The 24,277-nt window shown below is 47.0% G+C and overlaps 1 protein-coding gene and 1 long non-coding RNA gene across 3 annotated transcripts in view; one reads left to right on the forward strand and one right to left on the reverse strand.

Moving 5' to 3' along the window:
* The window catches only part of MYO5B (myosin VB), a 401,963-nt gene that overhangs the window by 369,977 nt on the left and 7,709 nt on the right, over positions 1-24,277 (forward strand). For both annotated transcript variants that reach the window (XM_033177765.1, XM_033177766.1), the window contains 9 exons: positions 993-1,191; positions 4,974-5,067; positions 7,346-7,489; positions 11,220-11,371; positions 13,128-13,217; positions 15,271-15,421; positions 16,764-17,049; positions 17,665-17,839; positions 19,458-19,538. In XM_033177765.1, coding sequence (XP_033033656.1) covers positions 993-1,191; positions 4,974-5,067; positions 7,346-7,489; positions 11,220-11,371; positions 13,128-13,217; positions 15,271-15,421; positions 16,764-17,049; positions 17,665-17,839; positions 19,458-19,538 — 1,372 coding nt within the window. The remainder of the gene's footprint in view (positions 1-992; positions 1,192-4,973; positions 5,068-7,345; positions 7,490-11,219; positions 11,372-13,127; positions 13,218-15,270; positions 15,422-16,763; positions 17,050-17,664; positions 17,840-19,457; positions 19,539-24,277) is intronic.
* LOC117063911 lies at positions 3,566-15,289 on the reverse strand. The gene is made up of 3 exons (XR_004429161.1): positions 15,201-15,289; positions 14,153-14,215; positions 3,566-4,997 (listed from the first exon to the last, which is right to left on the reverse strand). It is a non-coding gene; the product is annotated as an uncharacterized LOC117063911 (long non-coding RNA).

Raw genomic sequence — 24,277 nt, forward strand, 5'->3', positions numbered from 1 at the left:
GGACATAATCGTTATTTGCATCCCTGGAAGACACTGGGGTGGATTTTTTCCATGTAACCATGTCTAGAAGCTCTTTACAATACCTCTCCCCCAGCACCCTAGCTTTCTTCCATATGAAACCTGCTACACTGAATCAGAAAGCTGGTTTAAGTAACTAAGTCCAAGAATGACAGCATCATGGTCATATTAGCATCTAACTTCCTGAAGATGAGGCTGCCTATGAGCCTTTATTAATCTCTTGCCTTCTATTATGATGGGAGCATTGCCCAGGTAACTGGCACCTCCTGGTCTTGGGCCTTTTGACCCAGAGTGTTATGAGACTTCTCCTCAATCTTCGTGAGATCGCTAGGTCTCTCTGCTTCTTGTCATGACACCAGCTGATCTTACACCTTCCCCAAGATCATTCAAATAGTCTTAGTTTTCATCTTTGGGTGGAGGAAACTTGTGTATAAAAATTGTATATGTAATAGTTGTATGTATAAAATAAAATGGGGCTAGTAATAATGGTAAAGATAAAAATGAAAGGGGCTAATATTTTGCCTTTCTAAAACTTGTGGAGAATCTGCCACAGGGAAAATATGTGAATAATATAATTAGTTCAGTTTTGCCAGAGTTTAATCTTAAGAAGGAGGTTCTTGTGAACTTTGGGGCAGATGTAGATGTTTTTATTTAAAAGATGCTTTAAGAAATGTGTTTCTGTTGATGGACATTTTGACAGGGAGGTAATCTTTCCATCCCAAACCGCTAAACGGTGCTCGCAGAATGAGGAACAAGGGTTGAGAAAAAGGCTTAGGACCAGACATGCCTTTGGCCCTGGTTTCCCTTCAGCTGAGAGGAAGACAGTTTGGCCTGCTTGCCTCATGGTCCCCATGGCATCTGTCTCCTGCTGCTGCTGTGTGCTTGGCTGCTCCCCTGCTGTGTTTCTGCCTGTGTCCCCTCACATGGGGGCCCTGGCCTGGGCCACATGCTCACCTGTCCTCTCCCTGACACAGGCTGCTGGAGGCTCAGCTGCAGGCCCAGAGCCTGGAGCATGAGGAGGAGGTGGAGCATCTCAAGTCCCAGCTCGAGGCCCTGAAGGAAGAGATGGACAAACAGCAGCAGACCTTCTGCCAGACGCTACTGCTGTCCCCGGAGGCCCAGGTGGAATTTGGCATCCAGCAGGAGATATCCCGGCTGACCAATGAGAATCTGGTGGGTAGCCGTGTCTAGTGGACCCCAGCTTTGGGAAGTCACGTCCTGGAAGTCACGTTCAGGGGTTGCCTTTGGCAAAACTGACAAGGTTCATGACCCTTGGCCCTATAGTAGGAACAGAGATTCTAGAAGTCTCCAGTCAAGACCCCTTCACTGGAGCTGAAAGATCTCAGACAGCCACACTCATACGTCTGGGGCCTTGGTGTTGGCTGGGTGGCCTCACCTGCCTTCTTGCCAGATTTCACTGGTCTAACTGAGCTGCTTTACCTGGCAGCTGGCTTCCAAGAGGATGAAAGCAGGAACAGTAGGACCCCTTAAGGCTCAGTCCCAGAACTAACTGTTGCTTCTGCCCATTGATCAAAACCAGTCTCATGGCTAAACCAGATATGATGAGGGAGAGATTCGACTTCTTGAGGGGAGGAGTAGTGGAAGAAATTGTTGGGAGCCTCTTTGCAGACAGTCACCAAAGGAGCCCCAGCAGATGCCAGAGAAATGGAAGAGGGCCCTGTCCTGTGAGAGCTTGCAGACTGGTCAGTAGGGGAAGCAAGGCATGTAATAAAGAAGAGAAAGTAGATAGTGTTTTTAAAAGCATGATTCTCCATTGAGTTAACAATGAGTATTACAGGAAGAGAATAAATGGTGGGGTGAGCTTTTGGGAGGACGTGAGGCTTGAGCTGAGACAGAAGGTATGAAGGGGATGTAAACCATGGAGACTGGCAGAGGGGGAGGGAGAAGAAAAACATGGACCAAGGCACCCAGACAGAAGTGAAGGCAGCCGGAGGGCGGGGCTCAGCAGTGCCAATCACTTTCTGGAGCTGAATGTGCCTGCGGAGTGCAGCATGTTCATGTGCCCACAGTGCATCTAGTCCAGGAGTACAGCCATGGCTGTCACTTCCCCTTATAACCAGATCACCTGTGGTTGGGTGGCCAGTTCAGTTGATCCCAAGAGGAAAAGCGGGGTCCCAGACCCATAGCTGAATAGCACTTACATACACGTGATCTTCCCTTCCTCCCTCTCTCTCCCTCTCTTTGTCTGCAAGTCACTCTCTGTTGCATATACATGTGTTACCTGGTGGCTTTATGGAAAGAAATGCACCATATTAAATAAACCTACCTGGCCAGCTTCTGCCAGGTAGAGGAGGCAGCCTAGGAAATGCATTTGGTGGCCCGTGTTCCCTGGAGGGCCATTGACCAAGTAGTGCAGTGGACAACCATTTTATGAAGAAGGCTGTGCAGCGTGCAGGTACTGCGTCAGCTCATGGCACACCAGCACAGGGCTACCAAGGCCACACTTAGGAGAGTCAGTGAATGAAAAGTCATGGGTAGTCCTACCTTAAGAGGCCATGAGAGTAAAAGAAAACAGTGCAGTGGGCCCCTCTGCTGGAGTAGTGACCCTGAAGCATGAGAAGGGGCCTGTACTGCTGGCCAGGCAAGGAGGAGAAGGAGGGCTCCAGCTTGGAGCCTGCTGAGAGATTCCTTCCAGAATGTGGTGGTCCTCGTTTGCCCAGACGGAGGCTGGGACCCCTAAGGAGAGCCAGCCGTGGCAGGTTCCAGGGGCTGTTGGTGATGTATGTTTGCTGGCTCAGCAAGCATTCCTGCCTACTGTATGCCACCTGGTGAAGCACTGACCTCTGGCAGAGAGGAGACTGTGTATACACAATTAACCACAGCACAGGGTGCTCGGCAGCCTCCGGGGGAGTGTGGGGGAAGTCAGGGGAAGCGACTTGAGGCTGGAGTGATCCAGAAGGTGTCTGTGTGGAGGGGAGGATGTGATTGTCCTTCCTGGTAGCAACTTGAAAAGTTTAGAGCCGTCTTCAGGTGTACTCATTTTTCATTTCCAAGATTCATTATGAATTGAATTTATTCTGTGAGCTTTTGTAATTTTAGGCTTTAGGACTTTGGGCCTTGGTGTCTTCACCAGTTTACAGCCACTGTGGCCAGCACTGTGTTCCCTTTATTTGTTCTAAATTTGTTGATTTCAAGCTTTAAAGATTCCCAGGTGGTTCTAGTACCCTACAAAGTTTGGAAAGCATAGCTCTATATAATGCCCCTTAGTACGTTAAGGAATTCAGCCTTCTGGGATTTGTAGGGGATTGGGGGTTGGACACCCAGGAATGTCATAGCACAAAGCCACCATTAGTGACATGGATCCTTACAATCCCCTCTGCTTGAGTATTTCGGGAGGAGTATTGGATTTTCTGGGCTTTCCTGAGAAGCTGACTGAGATGTCCGAGCTCTTGAAGACAGGGGTCAAAGCCTCGCCACTGGATTAATCTTTCCTTCTTGAAGCATCTGGTGTATAAGATGCCGCAAATAGGTGTTAGCGCATTTATTGTCGGTCCTCCCAGGGTGTGGTGAAGGTTTTCAAAGTAATGGTGGAAAAGACATCAGAAATACTTTATCTTGTGGATTTGGTAATGTCGCACAGAGGAGCTTTCGACTGATGGCAGTCATAGGACGAGCGTCCTAGTCCTGATCCGGTCTGGAGCAGCCCTGGGCTCCCCATTCACTGGGCTGGCCAAGTCGTGTGGCCCCACATGTTGGTTAATCCTTTGCAAGAGTCAGAGCCGTAGCTGAGGATCCAGTGGGGTTGGATCTGGACAGGGTTATATGAGCACGAGGCAGGGGTGGCAGTTCAGCGGAACCGGGGAGCCAGGGCTGTCACATGCTTTGGTGCTGCTTGGGAAGGCACCTAACGGGGGAGACGGAGTCTGAGTAGAACTCGGGGTTCACAGGAGACCTTCGGTAGCCACAGAGAATCCTGGCTCAAGTTTCTCCAGACACTTGGGTCCTTTCTACCAACTACCCTCTCACACAGAGGCCGCTCTTAGGTCACTGACTGAGGTTTTACTCTCTGCTGCCTCTCCTGTCATTTAAGCTGGGTTTTTAGATGTCTCAAGACGCATTCTTAAAGATTTGCTTCTTTATCAAGATGAATAAAGTCCCTAACAACATCTATAACTAGGTGTATAGCTTGGGATGGCCACAGCCCTGGAACTGGACCAACTCCTGTCAACAGGCTGATCTTAAGAAGTCACCCAATGTGTTTGTAGAGGCTCCACCATGGAACACTCGCTTATGTCTTCCTGTCACTCTCTAGTTGCTAAGGGCGGCTCTAATGGTGATGGCGCAGGGCTCCTCTTCTCCTCTTTGTGTCCCTGGCCACAGAGGACCACTGCTCAGCTGGGATGGAGGTGACATTAATGATAGCAAACTCCTCCCCCAGCGCCTTGCTGTCCTAGGTCTCAGTGGGCTGATGGGCTTCCAGTGGCAACAGCTGCTAGGGACTGGGGCCGCACCAGTGTCCTGTTTTGCCTCTGGGCCCTGGATAATCTCACTTGCCCTCTTGCTCTTCCAACCTCCCCGCCCCCTGCATTCTCACACCTCCACCTGTCCATTCCTTCCCAGGGTGCCGCCGGCCCCACCCTGGGACTCCCAGGCTGAGTATGCCTCCTGGGGGGTTGACATGGCAACTGGAGAAGGCTTGGCTTGGCTTGGGGAGGCTTGGGATTCAGCAAGGCACCAGAGAGCCTGACCTGGGAGGAGTCTCACTGTGTCCTTACTGAGAGAATGGACTCTGACTCATCATCTCCCACTTCCTGAGTTCCAGAGCAGGTGGCAACAGCCTGTGAGGAGCAGCTCTTCAGGCAGCGTCCCTGACTGGCGCATTTCCAACGGCTGCCCACGGGCCGCACTGGTCACCTCTACTCCAAGCAGGATTTTACCCCCACCATCCCACGCCTGGCTGATGTCTGTTCTCACACTGCTTCCTCTGCTTCCAGGACCTTAAAGAACTGGTAGAAAAGCTGGAAAAGAATGAGAGGAAGCTCAAAAAGCAACTGAAGATTTACATGAAGAAAGCCCAGGACCTAGAAGGTAGAGGGGTGTGAGTGTGTTTTGTGAAGCAGAGGTACACTGGGCCACGCCTGTGGGTGTGAGCTCCCTGCCCTCTGCACATTCTTCCTAATTCACTGATTTCTTGGTGGCTCTGCCTAGTCCAGCCACACGATAGAAGTCAGATCCCATGAGTTTACACAGCTGCAGTTGCCAGAATATGGACAAAAGACAGTTGAATTCAGCCAGTTTGGGTGCTTACTCTGAGCAAGGCTCTGCAGGGCTAGAGGAATGGGGAATGCAGAGGTGACCTGGTGGTCCGTGCGCTCAAACGGCTTGAAGTTGGGAGGCAAGACTGATGTGAAAGAATGCTGTGTAACACAAAGACCTAGACCCCAAGGTCCTCACTCCGTGCTGTGGGATGTCAGAATTAAACTTCCAATCTGGGATCTTCAGGTAGAGATTTAAATAACTCTTCCAGAAAGACCTAGAATGTTCTCTCCCTCTGACTCCCTGCTGCAAATCTCACTGTGTCATTCTTTGCATATGTCACCCTGCTTGGAACCGTCTTTCAGTCCCTCACTGCTTGGATACCCCTCCGCATCCTTCACCCTCAGCTCGGATACCCCTCCGCATCCTTCCACCCTCAGCTGGGATACCCCTCTGCATCTTTCCACCCTCAGCTCGGGAGCCACATGCCCAGGGCTTGAGTCTCGTCTTAGACAGTCCTGACCCCACGTGCATGTCGAGCACAGCCCTGATCACAGGTGTCATTTTACCTCTTTAATCTCCTGCTCCTCTAGACTGGAAGCTCTTAGAGGGCAGGGATGTCTGTGATCTCTATCCAGGGGGACACATCTCTTCATACCTGCCCATGTGCCCACCAACTTGGGATTTCTCATTTGCTATTCCTCCAGTTCTCATTCTCCTGGTCTCTTGGCTTCAAGCTTTGCTTACTCCTGAAGACCTATCACTCCCTCTCTTCTGATGTTTCTCTGTGTCTGCCCCTACCTGTGTCCAGTTCTTGTCCCGTTACCAGATTGCTTAGTAGCTTCCCAGTCCTGTTTTTTCATAGCACTGTCTAGCCTTTGCCATCGCCTTATTGCCTGCAGAATGAAATCCCAGCCCTTGTCTGCCAGCCTTCATCCTCTCACACTCTCCCCCACCTCCACTCAGAGCCTCCCTCCAGCCACTCAGAGTTCATGGAGCACCCTCCCACCCTGGGTGTCACTTGCCTGCTCCTCTTCCATTGGTCCTCTCCCAGTGGATCAGCCCCTTTGAACCTGGATGTGAGAGTCTCGCCCACCCTTCATCCCACCTCGTCCGTGGGGTCCTTCCAGCCCACCACCACCGGCACCCACATCACATACTCCTGGCTTGGTGCCTGACTGAGCTGTGTCATAGTGTTTCCACGTGAATGTACAGATGTGTCTCCTTAGCTCAGCTGGCCAGGGACAGATTGAGCATGCCGTTGTATGTGTTCCCACGCTTAGGACAGTGCCCCGTGTGCAGTCAGCACTGAGATGCGTTTGGGGATAATTCTGTGGATGCCCACTGTCCCTCCACCATGGTGTGAGGCTGAGGAGAGGCCTGTGTGAGGGTTGACCAGGCCTTTATACCCTCAACCCTGCCACCGAAACTCTTCCCAAATAGTCACCATCATATGCAGTTGCAAATACTGCACTTGGCAGCTTCCTAAACCTGAACCTGCATTTAGAGGCTGAGGATGTGTCCTTACTATCACCATCACCACCCTAATCCACTGCCCACAGGTCACAGACAGTGCCCAGGCCTTGTCCTGAACACCTGGGTTTGCCCTGCAGCTGCGTCATGATGACTGCATGGTGGCCATACACAGGGAACTGAGTGTAGTGGGCCAGGTTGAGTCCAAGCTCTTCCCAGAAAAACAGTATCCCCTTTCCTCACAAGTCAGGAGGGAAAGAGAAATAGCTGTGCAGGAGCGGTGAGAGATCATGCTGGTTTGCATCCTTCACAGATTTTCTCTGGTCTGAAACCTGCCTGCTGCCTTTTTGGATTTTTCCTCTCCCCTGTCCAGAGTGTGGACCCCAGTGCTGGATGCTGAGCTCCTTACTTACACTTGGGGTGTGGCTCTGGCTGCAGGAACAGACCCCACAAAGAGATTGGGAGCTCGGAGAACGGAGAACCCAGAATGCCCCCTACCCCAGGTCCCATCCTCCACCTGCCAGAGATGCCCCTTCCCCTGCCCCAGGTCCCATCCTCTACCCACCAGAGATGCCCGCTACCCTCAGGCCTACAGCTGGAAGTCTCATCCATGCTTCTTGTTTTCTTTCCTGCTCAGCTGCCCAGGCATTGGCCCAAAGTGAGAGGAAGCGCCATGAGCTCAACAGGCAGGTCACAGTCCAGCGGAAAGAGAAGGATTTTCAGGGCATGCTGGAGTACCACAAAGAGGACGAGGCCCTCCTCATCCGGAACCTGGTGACAGGTCAGGACCCTCTGTGCCACCCCATGCTGCCTGCCCTTCCTTCTGCCCCCACTCCCATCTCCATCCCCAGCATAACCCCTGCACCCCTTCCTCTACCTCCTGCACAGCCCCCACCCCCTGTCTCCTGCTTGCCCTTGTGCCCACCCCCATCTTCCTCTCCCCACACCCACTCTCATCCTCCCCCAGCTCCTGCTGTCTCCAGCTGCTATTCTTGATGGCAAGACCCACCGCTGCTTTGTTCTGCCCATAGGATGGAAGTGGGAGGGGAGCCACCCACATGCTTTTCCTCAGCAGCAGCCACAGCCCCGTTTCCTTGGTGCAGCTCTGTATGGGCCACAGTGCTTGGACAATGATGGCAGCTCATGCTTTTGGAGCACATCCAGTTGCCAGGTCCTCTGCCAGGCACATCACCCTCATCCCCATTTAATCCTCACAATCTCCCTTTAAGTCAGAACTGCTGCCTTCTCATTTGACACTGAAGGAAACAGAGACTCACTCTAGTGACTTGCCCAGGTCACACAGCTGGGAAGCAGTGGATCAAGGATTCAGATTCCTTCTGTTTGGTTAGGACTTTACAGTTTAAAGTGCTGTGTGGTACAGCACATGTGGGTGTGGTCTCTGGAATCACATGGGCTGTGTTCAGACCTGGCTTCTTTCCTAACTAGCCATACATGGCCATGGCGGTGCTACTCACCTGTGTTCTTGTGTAGAGCACAGGAAAGGGAATCATGCCGCTGGTTTGGAGTTGTGAGAATGAAAGTTCATATTTCATTGCTCACACATGGTCCCTGGACCAGCAGCATCAGCATCACCTGGGAAGGGGTGAGAGATGCAGAATCTCGGGCTCCATGCCAGGCCTCCTGGATTGCAAGGCACATAACAAGATGCCAGGTGATATACACAGGCTCATTAAAGTCTGGGGAACACTGAGCTCGTGCAGTCTGTCTGGGATCACCCTGGTCCCACTGTCAAAGTTCATCAGGGTTGGCTTTTACTGTCCCTGTGATCATCTGCAGTTTCTCATCCAGGCATGTGGCTGAATCAGGGCTGGCCTGCCTACCCCCCAGCCCCATGTGCTCCCTAGGGCCACCAGGCAGCTGTGAGAGCCACTGCTCAGAATCCCTTCCCCAGCTGGGCTCCTAGAACTGAAAGACTTTCCACACTAGCTGCCAAGAGGGCGAGGTTTTCTCTATGAAAAGAGGAGCCCCCGCCGCCCATCTGAGTCCCTCTTGGCTGCTCAGCAAGGGCCAGGAGGGAGTCTGTGTCACCTGTGCAGCTTGCTCAGGTTTGTGCCCAGTGCTGCTTTGCTGGTCGTACCAGCTCCCTCCTCTCCAGTCTTGTGCCCCATCTGGCTGCAACAGGCCACCTCCCTGCTCTGTACCAAGCCAGTCCTGCACTCCCCTGCAGAGCCAGGAAGAGTCTTAGAGGAGAGAGTCCTGTGTGAAAAAGAAGAAACCTTTGGTGGTCTGATCCTCTGGACCCTGAGCCAGCAGCTCCCTTCTCCATGACGCCTTAGTGCAATGGGGGTGATGACACTGACCTGCCTGCCCCATGCTGTGAAGTATGACAAAGGCGAAAGTGCTGTGTTAAAACTGCAGAACCCTTCTCAAATGTGAGGATTTCAGAGTGGTAGCTTTTGCAGGAATATTTAAAGTTCAAATGAGAGGCGAGCATTATTTTAGAGAAACTTACGTGAAAGTGAAGTTGGACTCTGCTGAGCACTGCCTAGGACAGAGGGACCCAGGAAGAACGGATTGTGGCGTCTGCCTTGAACTGATTTGCTCCAGCTGTTTGCTTTGTGTGTTTTTACTAGCCCGCTTCTTATTTTGCTCTTTTATAAAGCTTAATCTCCCTACAGTTGTCCAGCAATTAAATGTGACCTAAGTTTATCTTAAACTTCCTTAAACAGACTGCATCTTGTTCAAATGCAATTAGGAACAAACCTTTCATCTCTGGTGAATGAAACTTTCAATAAATAAGGCTGCTTGTGTCAGACAGGTGGCTCCCTCCTGCCATTTGCCAGGGTTTTTACAGAGAAAGCCCTGCCATCAGCATGAGAGGACCCTTGCTCAGGTGGCCCCAGGAAAGGTCATCTCCTGCTGAGCTGCCTAGGAAAATCCCGCAGTCGTCTTCCCTCCAAAATACCCCATCCAAACAAATGCCAAAACTTGACCACCAACCACCTACCTGTTAGGTACCTGGCACTGGCCAGTTGCTGTGGAGGAGAAATAAAACTAGTGTCATTGTCCCTGTTCCCCAAGATGCTAACATTTAGCTGGGGAGCCCAAACAAGCTTAATTCAATCACAATAGAACATTCCAAGGCAGGACAAGTTGTTTGCAATCTGCACATGGATCAGGCTTGAAGTAAGAAGTTATGGATTGAAAGGCTGGGCCTACAAAATACATTTTCCTGGACAAATGTGACTGGCATTCTAATTAGAGCCAATGGCCAATCCACAGCCATTGTTGGACCTATAAAATACCCAAATGTCAACCATGTACTCAAGAGTATTATGGCCTACAGTTGGCATTTAACTAGATGGAGGCTTTGGAGCAGGGATGGTGTAACCCAAGTACCAACTGGAGCTGCTGGCAGCACAGCCCAGCCCAGGACCAGCCTGGTAGAAGGTTTGCAAGGATACTGCCCACCTGCAGGTGGGAGGGAGGTGGCCTCCCTTCATTGCCATTCTGAGCCTAGAGGTGGCTCACGAGGCCTTGTTTGGGAGGGTATGAGTGTAAAGAAGAAGGGCTGGAGATACAGTGCAGAGCTATGGTGAGACCCCTGGGGCCTTGGGCTCCTGCCCCGTTCTCACCTGTCATCTTGCCTTTGCACCAGGCCTTCCCCCCAGTTCTCTGGCCTCCTACCACCACTTGTTTCCTTAAGCCTGGCTCTCCTGGCATGGTCTGAAATAGAAAATGGTCTGACAGCTGCTTCCTGTCCCTCCAGAGCCTTTTGCAAGAAAGGGCCAAAAGGCTGAGTCTGCAGTTAATGGGGGGACTCACAAGGCCCTTCCAGTCCAGCCAGAGCAGCCCTTGCCCAGGCTGTATCTGTGGGATACAGAGGAGAGCAGTTGGGAGAAGTAGGATAGCGGCTGGAGAGATGCATGCCCAGCAGTGGCACTGGGGTTGGGGAGGGGGGCCTGCCTGATCTATTTGGCTGTGAGGCTGGGCAAGTACGGCTGGATAATTTGTTCCTGAACTGATGGGCTACAGGTTGTTCCAGCCTCCCCAGCCCTCAGCAGGCTGGCCCTGTCTTTGGGAACATACAATTTGTCTAATTTGTCTAATTCTGGAGCCAGCCCTTGCCTTCTGGAGGTGGTGGTGCCCACAAATCAGGAGTTCCTGCCCCCATGTGGGAGCTAGGTCCTGTCCTCAGCCTTCCTCTTGCCATGGACTCCTGTTGGTCGCAGACAAAGGCATCTATGTAACCTGCAGGCACTTTCCTCCCTGTCGTTAGGCTGGGGCAGAAGCCTGTGTCAGTGCTGTGGTGCACATAATGAGGAATGTAGTTTTGTTCGTGTTTCTAACCACAGTGTCTAAAACTACTGGTAGGTAGGCTCAGGAGTTCGGGTACCCTGGGTGGCTTCTCTCCCAATCCTCTTTGAGACATCTATTCCTAGATGAGCTATGGGGGAATACTGAAAACATCTCTATTCAGATGAGGATTCTGACAGCCTCCACTGTTCCCCATAGATCTAAGTCTTGCCACTTGCTGTCATTGCCCTTAGACTTGAAGCCCCAGATGCTGTCGGGCGCAGTGCCCTGTCTCCCCGCCTATATCCTCTACATGTGCATCCGGCATGCGGACTACACCAATGACGATCTCAAGGTGCACTCCCTGCTGACCTCCACCATCAACGGCATTAAGAAAGTCCTGAAAGTAAGCAGCCCCTGCAGAAGGTCATGGTTTGTGGTGGGAGGAGCGAAGCCAGCCCCTCACTGTTGCTTCTCTGTGTCTGGGTTTGGCTGTAGTGAATTCTCCCAAGGCTCCAACTTTGAAGGTAAATGAGCCACAGAAGCATCCATGTAACCGGGATGCCTGGCAGTTCCCAGAGAAGGATGCTCAGGCCCAGCAATGGCAGGAAGCCCAGGACTCTGGCGTAGGTAGCCCTCCAGCTCCTCCCTGCTGAGCCTCCAGACCTGCCCAATGCTTACAGAAGCCTTGGCCTGCCCACTGCCAGAGGTGCTAGGGAGACATCCTGCTGCAGCCAAGGATGTGTGGTCCTCACCCTGGAGCAAGTTCAGGGACACCCCTGAAACACAGGCCCTCCACCTTTCCAAGGGTCTGGGTGCTTTCTTCCCTGGGGGTAACACAGGGAGGGCTGTGACATTCCATCACCTCCCAAGGTGAGGCAGCCTGGGCCAGGACAGGGCTTGCCTCAAGGTGTTAAAGGTGCTCAGGAATGCCACCTGAAGGCCCAAGGCTCTTCTTGAATGTAGTGCAGACACTGCAGAAACAGCCTGGCCTACAGGGAGGTGAGGTCTGTCCACACAGGGGCAAGGGCCAGGCAGTGGAAGGTGAGATTCTTGAGGGAGATGAGCCCTCAGTGAGAGGGATTTCTGCCGGCTAGCAGGCCTGTGTCCTGAGTGTTACTGCTTTTAGAGACCATCTTTAGTTCTCACACACTGCTGCTTCCAGGATATAAGCCATTCTCAAAAGCTCTGAGTCTGAAACGATTCTGGGGTCCACTGAGCTGCCAGTTGCTGCTCTAAGAATTCCAGAGCCAGCCTGGTTTCCTGCCCTCAGTAGCTGCATTGCCCTCCACAGGCAATTTTATTCACTCATGGCTCTAAAACATGTATCTGCACGCTAGTGGCTCTCAGATTTGTGTCTCCAGCGTTGACCCTCTTTCATGAGCACCATCCAGCTGGAATCTTGGGCCAGTCTAGGCCAATTTAGGGCTGATACAAATGTCACTTCCTTAGGAAAGCCTTCCCTAATTCTGAGCTAAAATAGCATGTCCCAGCCCCACCAGTCACTTTCTATTCAACCTCATTTCTTTTTTTTTTTTTTTTGTCGTATCTCATACCACTCTGTCATTTGATAATGATAACGCTTACTTGACAGCATGAGCTGTGTGAAGTCATCAGTTTTAATGCAGCAGCTGTCTCATAGCTGTTTGGGTTGCTGAGCAGGCTTTTTCACCTAGTTCGGGTTTATAGCTGTTTTCTAGAGAGTTAAAGCCATGATGCATCTGACGTCTAGATAAATGGGACACCAAACTATTTTGCTGTTGTGCTCTTTAGCATCCTTTGTGTTGGATAACTGGCAGTTGAGAAACAGAGCCAGCGAGCCCAGGTGGTTAGACGAGAGCCCAGAGCCTCATCTGTCACTCAGCTTTGCATTCATTCTTCAGCCATGGAAGGCAGCCTGTCCTTTATGTGTGTCCCTGTATGTGCACCACTGATCAGGGGACCAAGACGGGGGTTCTGTGTACCATCCCTGGTGGCAGAGGAACACTCATGCAGCCTCTTAGCAATGGGTCTCAACCCTGTGACTGGCAAGTGCCCTGCCCAGCCTCAGGGCTGCTCAGGAACACTAGGTAAGGGTAGGAAATGTAGGGAGAGAGGTACTGAGGAAGCGTTTCACCAGACGGGAGCCACCTAGAGCTGAGGATGCCCTTTTCTTTTCACAGAAGCACAATGATGACTTTGAGATGACGTCATTCTGGTTATCCAACACCTGCCGCCTTCTTCACTGTCTGAAGCAGTACAGCGGGGATGAGGTGAGTGAAGAGCTGGGCACCCAGGAGGCGTTTCTGCTTCATCCAAATGCGGTTGAGAAGTGCTTTGTATCCCCTCAGAGGTCAGGGGGGTCTTCGGAGCACCCTTGGGGTCCTCAGACCATGGGCACACTTCATCATACCTCGTGGCTGGAAGCAGGAATAAGGCCGGCCACAGTAGATCTGCCTCCAGGAGGCCTTGATGAGCCCAAGGGGCCCCAGAAAGCACTCCTGGGTTATGTAAGTAGAGTCTGCATAACCTTTCATCATCAATAGAGGCCCTGGGAGTATCCATGAAACTCTTGTAACCTGACATTTCTATATCAGCTCTAGAAGAGCCCCACTGCAATAGATACTGGCAGGAAGCTCAGTTGCCTACTGGGTCACCATCTCTCCTAAGCCAACTGATTAATCTGTCCATTTCAAGATAGACAAAGATGGCCCCAAGAAAAGAGGCATGCCGTAATCAGAACTACGTGTGTGCAAACTGACCTGGAGGCCCAGCTCCATGCATCTAACCAAATTGGATTCCTTGTCCTGAGGCCCAACTAACCCATCACTTCACAATCCACACCAGACCTGTAAGGCCCAGCTTTTTCTGGAACTCACATTCCCAGCTTTGGTCCCTGAAAGAACTTCCCCATGCTCTGCACTCTGCCCAATGACCTAGTAATATGTGGCTTGTTTCCATTCTAGTTTCTCTGGTGAGAATCCCAACTCGTTCCAGACATACCCACTCACAGGTTCCTGTAGTCTTCCCGACTTTTCTTCCCCTTCCTTTCACATATCTCACCATCTAGCCTTCCCAAGGTCAAGACATAGTGTAAACCAAAATAATGCGACCATTTTTAAAGCTTTATTTCATCTTTTGTGCCAGAACCAATTTTGACAGACTCTTCTCCCTTGGTTAGTAAGAGGATATGCCCTTTCAGTCTTACCTTCTTTGCAGTTGGCTTGACTCCATCTCTCTCCTAAGAACCAGCACTTCATTTGATGGCCTGCTTTTATTATAAAAGGGATAGGCCAAAGGTTAAAGAAATGGCCATTTCAAACCACATGCCTTCTGTTACAAAATTGTAATATCCAAGCATTTACTTGAAGCATAGAAGTACATGTAATGTTATTTCATTGAGGTCCATCACTTTTCCCAATATTATACACATTCTAAATTGTAGGTTATATAAGGCTAGAACAGGACCTAGAACTCCATTACGTTAGGCTGTGGTGCTCATATTCTCTGGGTCAGAGAATATGAACCTGGGTCAAGACCTGAACCACAGCATAACCAGATCCATGTAGTCCAAATAACAAGGAAGAATGGTTGACTCTATCTTCATGATTACAATTACCCCCTTTTCTGCTTTGTATTTGACACAGTACAACAGGCCTTGCTGAAGATGGTTGCCCTTTCGGGAGCACTAATCTTTTTGGCTGCTATTGGTTTCCCTCGGCCTAAATGAAAAGGACATTGGTCACATGAGTCCTCCTGATATCAGCAGTTGCGTTAACTTACGTGTTATTTCATCTGATTAATACAGAAAGCTAAGAGGACACAGTACTGTAGCTATGAAATCACTTTAGTTCATCTATTAATTCTGATACCAGTGATGGAATCTATATAAACTTTCTCCTCATACAAGCATATCATCTGGCCCATGGCCACACTCCTTTAGAGGCTGCACATCATCTAACATTTTAGGGGGACTTGGTAGATTGGGGAAAGCACTGGACAAAGTGAGAAAGCAGGGATCCCTTTCTCTGGACCTGGTACCAACCTGGGTTTTGCTACTGTAGGGAAATCACTTCGCCTTGGGGATTTGGACTGAGCGATTCAGGCTTTCTCTCTCATGTTGAGTTTTTCTATTACCTTCAAGTTCAAGGATCATCAATGAGGCCTCAAAGAACTGACAGGGTTTTGTAAAACATCATCTACATAGGAAGGGCCTGAGTAGGCCCCCTGCCCAACAAATAGATGACTAAAGTTACCGGAGCACCGGAAGTTGTGCTGGGCCCAACAGACCACAGAACTCAATAGTGCACGCCTCTCCCTCTGCAGGGCTTCATGACTCAGAACACTGCAAAGCAGAACGAACACTGTCTTAAGAACTTTGACCTCACCGAATACCGTCAGGTGCTGAGTGACCTTTCCATTCAGATCTACCAGCAGCTCATTAAAATTGCCGAGGGCATGTTACAGCCGATGATAGGTAAGCTGGTAGCAGGAGAGCTACATCACTCATCATGGGGTCTGAAACGAGGGGAAGGCGTGGTCAGCACCCTCTGGCTTTCGGGAACCAGATATATTAGCCATGACCTCCAGATAGCCAGATCCTTCCCAGTGAAGGCAGAACTGAGGTGTGCACATCATGCTTAAAAAGAGCAGTGAAAGTATTTGACACAGTGCCAGAAGCATAGATGACTTTCCCTTTATCTCTTTTTCTGTAATATGTTGTATTTTTTCCCAAATTTTCATACATAATAAATGTAAACTCAAAAGGTACAAATGCATATACAGTGAAAAAACATAACTCTCTCAACCTATTATGAACTTGATTCATGGAAAAAAGCAGGAGTGTTCATGCTAAAGGACACAGCAGTAGGCACGATGCATCAGTATTTATTAGGCACTTGCTTTGAGCCAAGCAGTGTACTTGGGCACTGAACATGAAATCAGAATTGAGAAATGAGAGCAGTTACATTTTCAATCAGAGGAAAAATGATGTGTAGATACGTTACTCACTGTGCTCCACCAAGGCTGGGAAAGAAACTGTACCTGGACCCGTTCAAAATGCTTTCCCAAGGTTCTTACAACACAAGTAGGTTATGGGTGAATCCCAAGAAGGAGAAATCTAGAAATACATTACTTGAAATGAGGTTTATTCCAAACCCTCTTTCCTGTCTGGAAATCTTTTTATAAGGCACCAGACAGAGGGAGAACTGACATATCAAGCTGGAGATACTCAGAATAATGAGAAGGTTATTCTGACAGCACCAGTTCTGGAGTCAGACAGACTTGGTTGAAATCCTGGCCCTGCAACTCCCTATCAGTGTGACCCCAGACAAGTTATTTAACCTCTTTATGCCTCAACTTCCTCATAAAAATGGGTAGTACTTCAGAGAGTTGTTGGAAGATTGAGATACTGAACGTAAAGCCCCTGGGACATAGTCAATTGCTGCTTAGTAAGTATGACAGACCAATGAAGCTCATATTTACATAGTCAGTGGCTAGGCCAGGATGACACCCAGGTTGCTCAATTCTTAAACTGTGGACTTCAGCACCAGTGATACTGAATCGAGCTGGTACATGCCCATCATCTTTGTCTAATCGTCAGTAAATTTAAGTGAAAATGCTGTCCACGGCTGTTTTATTCCATACAGAAATCAACACATTAGAAATTCTTTGCCAAATGTTGTAAGTTCCTGAGCATGTCAACATTGCACACCTCTGGGTGGTATTGCTAAAGTCCCGAGCACTAAATGATTTGAGTGGTCCAATCTTTGCATTGTTAGTGGGGAATGCAAGCTTCTCCAAGTGTGCTTTTCTTTCAGTTTCTGCCATATTGGAAAATGAGAGCATTCAGGGTCTATCTGGTGTGAAGCCCACCGGCTACCGGAGGCGCTCCTCCAGCATGGCAGATGGGGATAACTCATATTGCCTGGAAGCTATCATCCGCCAGATGAATGCCTTTCATACAGTCATGTGTGACCAGGGCTTGGACCCTGAGATCATCCTGCAGGTATTCAAACAGCTCTTCTACATGATCAACGCAGTGACCCTTAACAACCTGCTCCTGCGGAAGGACGTCTGCTCTTGGAGCACAGGCATGCAACTCAGGTAAGAGAGGAGCACCCCTCAACAACACAGATGGAGTGGGCCCTCACTGACTAGAATCAGAACACAAGACTGCTGTTTCTAAACATGAAATCCAAATCTAATTGACAGTCCTTGTCTCCATCAGTCTGTGACTCAAATCCATCATCACCTTTTTATCTGTTGGTGAAATCCATCAAACACTGAGATGGTTGACTTGGTAAACAAATTAGTTCAAAGCTTAAAGATATTGACACACTCTAAGTTAAAGACTAAATACAAAGCAGATAGATCAAAGAGAAAATGAGTTAAGAGGCATGAAGGCTCACATAGAAGTATAAATACATTTGTGAATGTTAAATATACTTACAATTCAGTATATTTAATGCCTGTTTTTCCCCGTTAACTTAGACACTTCAGGTGTTTCATCTTTGCTTGATTTTAAGTACCCACTCATTCATTTGTTCATTCTTTATTCAACAAATAGTTCCTGAGTGCAAGGCACTTGCCGTGCTTTTTAACCACGTGAGATAAATAATGACACTAGCTACAGCTGGCCTGCAAAACTCAACAGGTGTCCCCTTCTCAGTGAATCAGGAGGACCAGCTTAACATAGCTTGCTTTCTACCTATGGCTAAGGTACAATATAAGTCAGCTTGAGGAGTGGCTTCGGGGAAGAAACCTTCACCAGAGTGGAGCAGTTCAAACCATGGAACCTCTGATCCAAGCAGCCCAGCTCCTGCAATTGAAGAAGAAAACCCAGGAGGATGCAGAGGCCATCTGCTCCCTGTGTACCTCCCTCAGCACCCAGCAGGTACAGTCACTCTGCACCTCTGTCAACCATGATATTCCAAGCAAGCCCAGCATCCATTCCAAGTCTGTTCTCATTAGTGGTTATTTGTTAGTGTTGCACTCCCACCCTTTATATACCCCTAAAGATACAATTTTGAAGTGCAGCTAATGGGATATTCCTAGATGAACCAAAAACCATTTGGTCTGTGAAAAAGGATGCCACGGATACTGTTTTCTCGTAACTCTCTATCCATCTTACTCACTTAAAAAGATAAGGTAGCAAACCCACAAAACATCAAGTTTAGGTAAAAACTTTTTTAAATGTAATGAATTCTGGAATGTTTCTTACATAGAAATCCACACATTTTCAGAAATTGGCAGCATCAGGTATTTGCTTTCTTTATAACTGTAATTGTAAGAAAAAAAGTTTTCTTTAAAACTAATTTCGGCCGGGCGCGGTGGCTCAAGCCTGTAATCCCAGCACTTTGGGAGGCCGAGACGGGCGGATCACGAGGTCAGGAGATCGAGACCATCCTGGCTAATACGGTGAAACCCTGTCTCTACTGAAAAATACAAAAAAAAAACTAGCCGGGCGACGAGGCAGGCGCCTGTAGTCCCAGCTACTCGGGAGGCTGAGGCAGGAGAATGGCGTAAACCCGGGAGGTGGAGCTTGCAGTGAGCTGAGATCCGGCCACTGCACTCCAGCCTGGGTGGCAGAGCGAGACTCCGTCTCAAAAAAAAAAATAAAATAAAAAAAAAAAAATAAAACTAATTTCAATATGGTCATATTTTCACTCACACTCATTTATGTTGTTTTAAATGAAGTCATTAAGAACTTAGGGGCATTTAAGTATTACTTTCCTTTTCCCTAAAAAATGTATAACAGTGACTCTGTTGCTGATACATTGCCAGTCCCTGAAAGATAAGTAACAAAATCCAAACTCAGTACAGAAAAACACATCTTAATATAGCAAAGTAAACACCTTTCCTTACCTCCTCCACTTACTACTAAAATATTATATATTGAACTCTTAAAAAAAACTGCTTCCTTCTGTAAACATTTCCAGAAAGTCTTCAAACATTTCTCTCCTCTTTAAATACATTTCACTTGACATAAGTTTGCTTCTAGAATGCAGCTGGCATTGCATTTGGGCAGTCTACTTCTACCAAACCAGTGGTAGGCAGACAAAAGAGTATCTCCTGTTCAAATACTCATTTGTAAATAATGTTGGGGGATGGGGGTAGTTAGGTATTAAACAAGACCTTTCTCATCTAAGGTAAGATCTCCAGTACTCTTCAGAAGAAACCTTTAAATTACTAGTAGATAAGAGGCTAAGGATTTCAGGCTACCGCATTCTAAACTCCTCATTGTGTATACCAACAAACATAGTGGGGAGGGGCAGGTGGGTTTACAGGAGACATGAATTCGGTGAGAGGGCTCAGATCCACCTGGCAAAGCTTTGGGCTCTAGTTTACTGGATGCAGGCTCCAAGTGTAAGTGTCAGTCCAGCTCCATCTGTGTTGTGGGCCTTGTCTAAAAAGGATCATACTCTTGTTCCAATGTCACATATTCTTTAAAGTTCAAAAGTTGTCTCATGTTCATTTAGCTGTGTGCTAAATTCCGTTTTTACCCCCAACAGATTGTCAAAATTTTAAACCTTTATACTCCCCTGAATGAATTTGAAGAACGGGTAACAGTGGCCTTTATACGAACGATCCAGGTGAGTTTTAAAATAGTAATTTTATAAAGTCCTAGTCTAAGACTATAAAGGAAATTGAAAATTTGGGTTTCAACTTTGCTTCTCTTTATTACTAAAATACTGGTTACATATATGTTAGGAGACCTTACATTCCTAGGCTTTCTACTTAGGTAAACATGAACCGTATCACGCATGAGTAACTTACTATTTACACACAGAAAACTCAACTTTTACAATCTCTGCCTCTCAGATTATAGACATAGTTTAAGCATTATTTCATTTGCCACTAGCATGTTACTGAACTATCAGCACCAAATGGAATTAACAATGTAAGCAGAATATCAGTCCTAACCATAAATTGAACTAAGAAATGTTCTTTAAAGAAAACAATTTGAGCTCTTAAATCTTTGTCTAAGACTTACAATATTTGCTTTTAGGAAAATGCTTGAAAGAAAACGTACTAGGGAAAACGGTAATTTAAATCTGTCTTTTCCTAAGATGGGAATTTTTTACTTAAAGATGAGCTTCCTCAAGCCGAGCCCAAGGTGATTTTGGCTGAGTGCCTGACCTTTGCATGTGATAGTAACTGTGACAGTGTTAGAATGATAGTGATGTCGCAATGATTCAGAAAACAGGCCACTCTTCTCCCATGATTACCTGTGGGGAGCACCTCAGGGGAGACATAGCACTCCCTCAAACTTTGAAACGACCTTATTGGCCAGTGAAGTGATGTTGACACGAAACAAGGATTAAAAAGGGGTGCAGGGGGTAGTGATCAGAGGAGAGAGAGTCAGGAAAAAGGGGACCAAATGGAGGTTTATTAAAGACACTGAAGAAACATGAGGAAACATGGAGCTTTGTACAAGAACCTGTTCCCTTTGGAATACTCCTAGAATTTTATTTGGAGCTCCTTACAGTGTTTCAATGTAGATCCAGAGATTTAGAGGGCCCTGAAAAGGGCTAAAAAGGGCTTTGAAAAGAGCCATGGCAAAAACAATCTAAATGAACTTTGGCCCAGCATCTAAATAGGGAACAGAGGCCAAACTTCTGGGAAGGGGTGCCTAGTCAGACTAAAGGTTGTTCTCCTAAGGGCAATGACAGAAACACAGTCGATTGTTAAAGACACAGGCCACAGAGCGGGGCAGGCAGAGTGAGTCTCTACTCACCAACATGAATATAACAATGGGATTGCAGGTGGCGCAGACAGAAAATATCCAGTTAGGATGCTCATAGTCAGATGCTGAATGGGAAGAGTTTGATGACAGAAGCCACTGAGATATCTGACCTTGGACCCATTATGTGGATTTTTTTTTTTTTTTTTTTTTTTTGAGACGGAGTCTCACTCTGTCACCGGGGCTGGAGTGCAGTGGCCGGATCTCAGCTCACTGCAAGCTCCGCCTCCCGGGTTCACGCCATTCTCCTGCCTCAGCCTCCCGAGTAGCTGGGACTACAGTAGGCGCCCACCACCTCGCCCGGCTAGTTTTTTGTATTTTTTTTTTTTAGTAGAGACGGGGTTTCACAGTGTTAGCCAGGATGGTCTCGATCTCCTGACCTCGTGATCCGCCTGTCTCGGCCTCCCAAAGTGCTGGGATTACAGGCTTGAGCCACCGCGCCCGGCCAATTATGTGGATTTTTATGGAGGGCTGATAATTTACACAAAAGTGCAAGTTTAGAAAGTCTTGTTTGGTTTTGAATATCTGAGACACACATTAGAGGGAAAACTGTAACTGCTCATAAATTGGCAACCCCACTGTTCATGAGAATTCAGGTTAAAAAATACATGCCAAATCATACTGCAGGTTTAATGGATTAAGGACAAAGGAAAAATATAATGGAAGTTAAGCCCAAATATTCTCTGAAAGTATGTACAGTCAGATTTTGAATCTTACTCAGTAATCAATTTTAGTGTCTCGCAGTTCCATCAAAAGATTTTTTTGTGTGTGAGCTATAGCTTTATGTTCTGTTTCTACCTATACAGTGCTCAGAAGAAATGGTGAACAATCCCACCTTCCTACATTTGAACTCACCTGTGTGATAAAGACAAGTTACTTGTTAAAACAAACCATTGCTTGGGTGCTGTGGGCTTTTTATAGCTTTATACTGACCTTTAAAAATGTAAATTTGAAGTTAAACTCACCAAAGCATTCACAGGAGGATTTCTGTGAAATGACCACCTTGTAAATTTTAATTGATTAAATGTATACATGCCTTTTGCTGTTGAATTGTGATAATAGAGGTAATATTTCACTTTCTTTTCCCATTTTTATACTCTCTAAAATTTCTTCAAACCTTTTAGGTAGTGAAGTCTACTGTCACATCTAACTAATGTGGAGAAATACAAGGGTCCTTAAGTGCTACAAAGATGACTTTTTTCCCAGAGCCTCCTGCTATTTCACATTTTACAAACATATACCATGCGATAGGTTCGTGATAATAAATACAGCAAAACTCATAATTTATGAGTTAATAAATGAGATAATACATACAGAGTGGGATGTGTGTGAGCCTTCAACAATCCCAGAGAATCATTCTGCCAGGCCATATCAGAGCCATCTTTGAGTATCTTGAATTAGTGAGGCTTGTTGTTTATTCCTCCCTAAATACCTTTCTCTCCTTTAAACTTCTCTCCCATTATTTCAAACCTCTTTTTCAAATGATTAAAATTACTTTAAAATTTTGGCCCATCTTTCAAGATGCCAAACACATGGGTACTGGAAATTTAAGTCATGCTTTCTATTCATAATTCAGGTAATGGATGAAAACGTGGGCAATTCTAGGTTCCCCTGCCACTATAGAACCATCTTACAATGCCATGCTTAAACTGACTTCATTCTGTAAACCTGTTTCCCAGCACTTTTCAAATGCTGCTATGTATTTACTGACCATGGCCTGTTTCGAGGTTTAAGAAAAATAAATTGTGTTTTCACAAAATCAGGATATAATTGATTTTCCTTTTTGGCAATACTCCCACAGTTAACCCTATTGACTTTTGTAAAAGTACAGCTTCTACCAGCAGTCGATGGTTCAGAGATTAATGGTTAATGCACAGGCAGGAGGAACAAAGGAGCATATTATAAAACCGATAACAGCAAATACAGCACTTACTATGTGCCAGTGATGGTACTCTGTTCTTTATACCTGTTAACTCTTTTAATCCTCACAACCTTACGAGAAGGGTACTCTTCTCCATCTCATGGTTTTGGGGTATATGTGTTCCATTTAACCATTTTTAAGTGTACAGTTCAGTGGCATTAAGTATATTCACAATATTATGTAACTATCACCACTATTTCCAAAATTCTTTCATCATCTTGAACAGAAACACTACCCATTTGCGCAGATAATATTCTCGCTTCCCTTCAACGCTGGGTAGGCTTCTATATTAACTTATATGTAAATTCTAGATATCACATATAAGTTGAGTCATACGATATTCTTTTGGGTCTGGCTTATTTCACTTAGGTTCTCAGAGGTCATCCATGTTGTAGCATGCGTAAGAATTTCATTCCTTTTTTTAGGGACTAATATTCCCTTCATATATCACATTCTGTCTATCCATTGGCTGATGGAAACTGCACTGTTTCCACGTTTTGGCTATTGGGAATCATGCTGCTATGAACATTGTTGCACAAGTAGCTGAGATCCGTTTTTCAGTTCTCTGGGACATATAGTTAGAGGCAGAATTACTGGGTCATACGGTAACTCTATATTTTAAACTTTATAAGGAACCTCAAACTTTTCCACAGCAGCTATACCATTTTACATTCCCACCAGCAATGCATGAGAGTTCCAGTTTCCCCACATCCTCGCCAACACTTGTGATTTTCCAGCTTTTTAAAATTATAGCCATCTTAATGGGTGTGAGGTGGTATCTCATTGTGGTTTGGATTTGTATCTCTCTGATGACTAGCATCTTTTCATGCACCTATTGGCCATGTGTGTATCTTCTCTGGAGAAATATCTATTCCAGTCTTTAATTCATTTTTAAATTAGATTGTTGCATTTTTAGTATTGAGTTGTAGGAGTTATTTGTACAATCTTAATATTAAATCCTTATCAGATATGGTAAGAGTTTTACAGATTTAGCTCCCTTTAAGTTTTTGATCCATTCTGAGTTAATGTTTGTATATGGTGTAAGGTGAATGTCTCACTTCATTCTTCTGTATGTGGATATCCAGTTGTCTCAGCACCATTTGTCAAAGACACTGCCCTTTCCCCCATTGAATGGACTTGGCACCCTTGTCAAAAATCAATTAACCAAAAATATGAGGGTTTTTTTTTTTTCTGGGTCCTTATATTCTATTGGTCTATATGTCTGTCCATATACCAGTACCACACTGTTTTGATTCCCATAGCTTTGTAAAAAGTTTTCAAATGGGAAGTGTGAGTCCTCCTTTTTTTTTTTTTTTTTTTTTTTTTTGAGACACTCTCACTCCATCACCCATGGAGTGCAGTAGTGCAATCTCGGGTCACTGCAACCTCCGCCTCCCAGGTTCAAGCAATTCTCCTGTCTCAGCCTCCCAAGTAGCTGGGATTACAGGCAGGCACCACCACGCCTGGCTAATTTCTGCATTTTTAGTAGAGATGGGGCTTCACCATGTTTGCCAGAGTAGTCTCGCACTCCAAACCTCAGGTGATCTGCCCACCTCAGCCTCCCAAAGTGCTGGGATTGCAGGCATGAGCCATTGCACCCGGCCAATTTTGTTATTTTTCAGGATTGCTTTGGCTAGTCAAGATCCCTTGAAGTTTCATATGAATTT

The sequence above is a fragment of the Trachypithecus francoisi genome, unplaced genomic scaffold (genome assembly GCF_009764315.1).
Source record: "Trachypithecus francoisi isolate TF-2019V2 unplaced genomic scaffold, Tfra_2.0 Lachesis_group19, whole genome shotgun sequence".
In the NCBI taxonomy this organism is placed as follows: Eukaryota; Metazoa; Chordata; class Mammalia; order Primates; family Cercopithecidae; genus Trachypithecus; species Trachypithecus francoisi.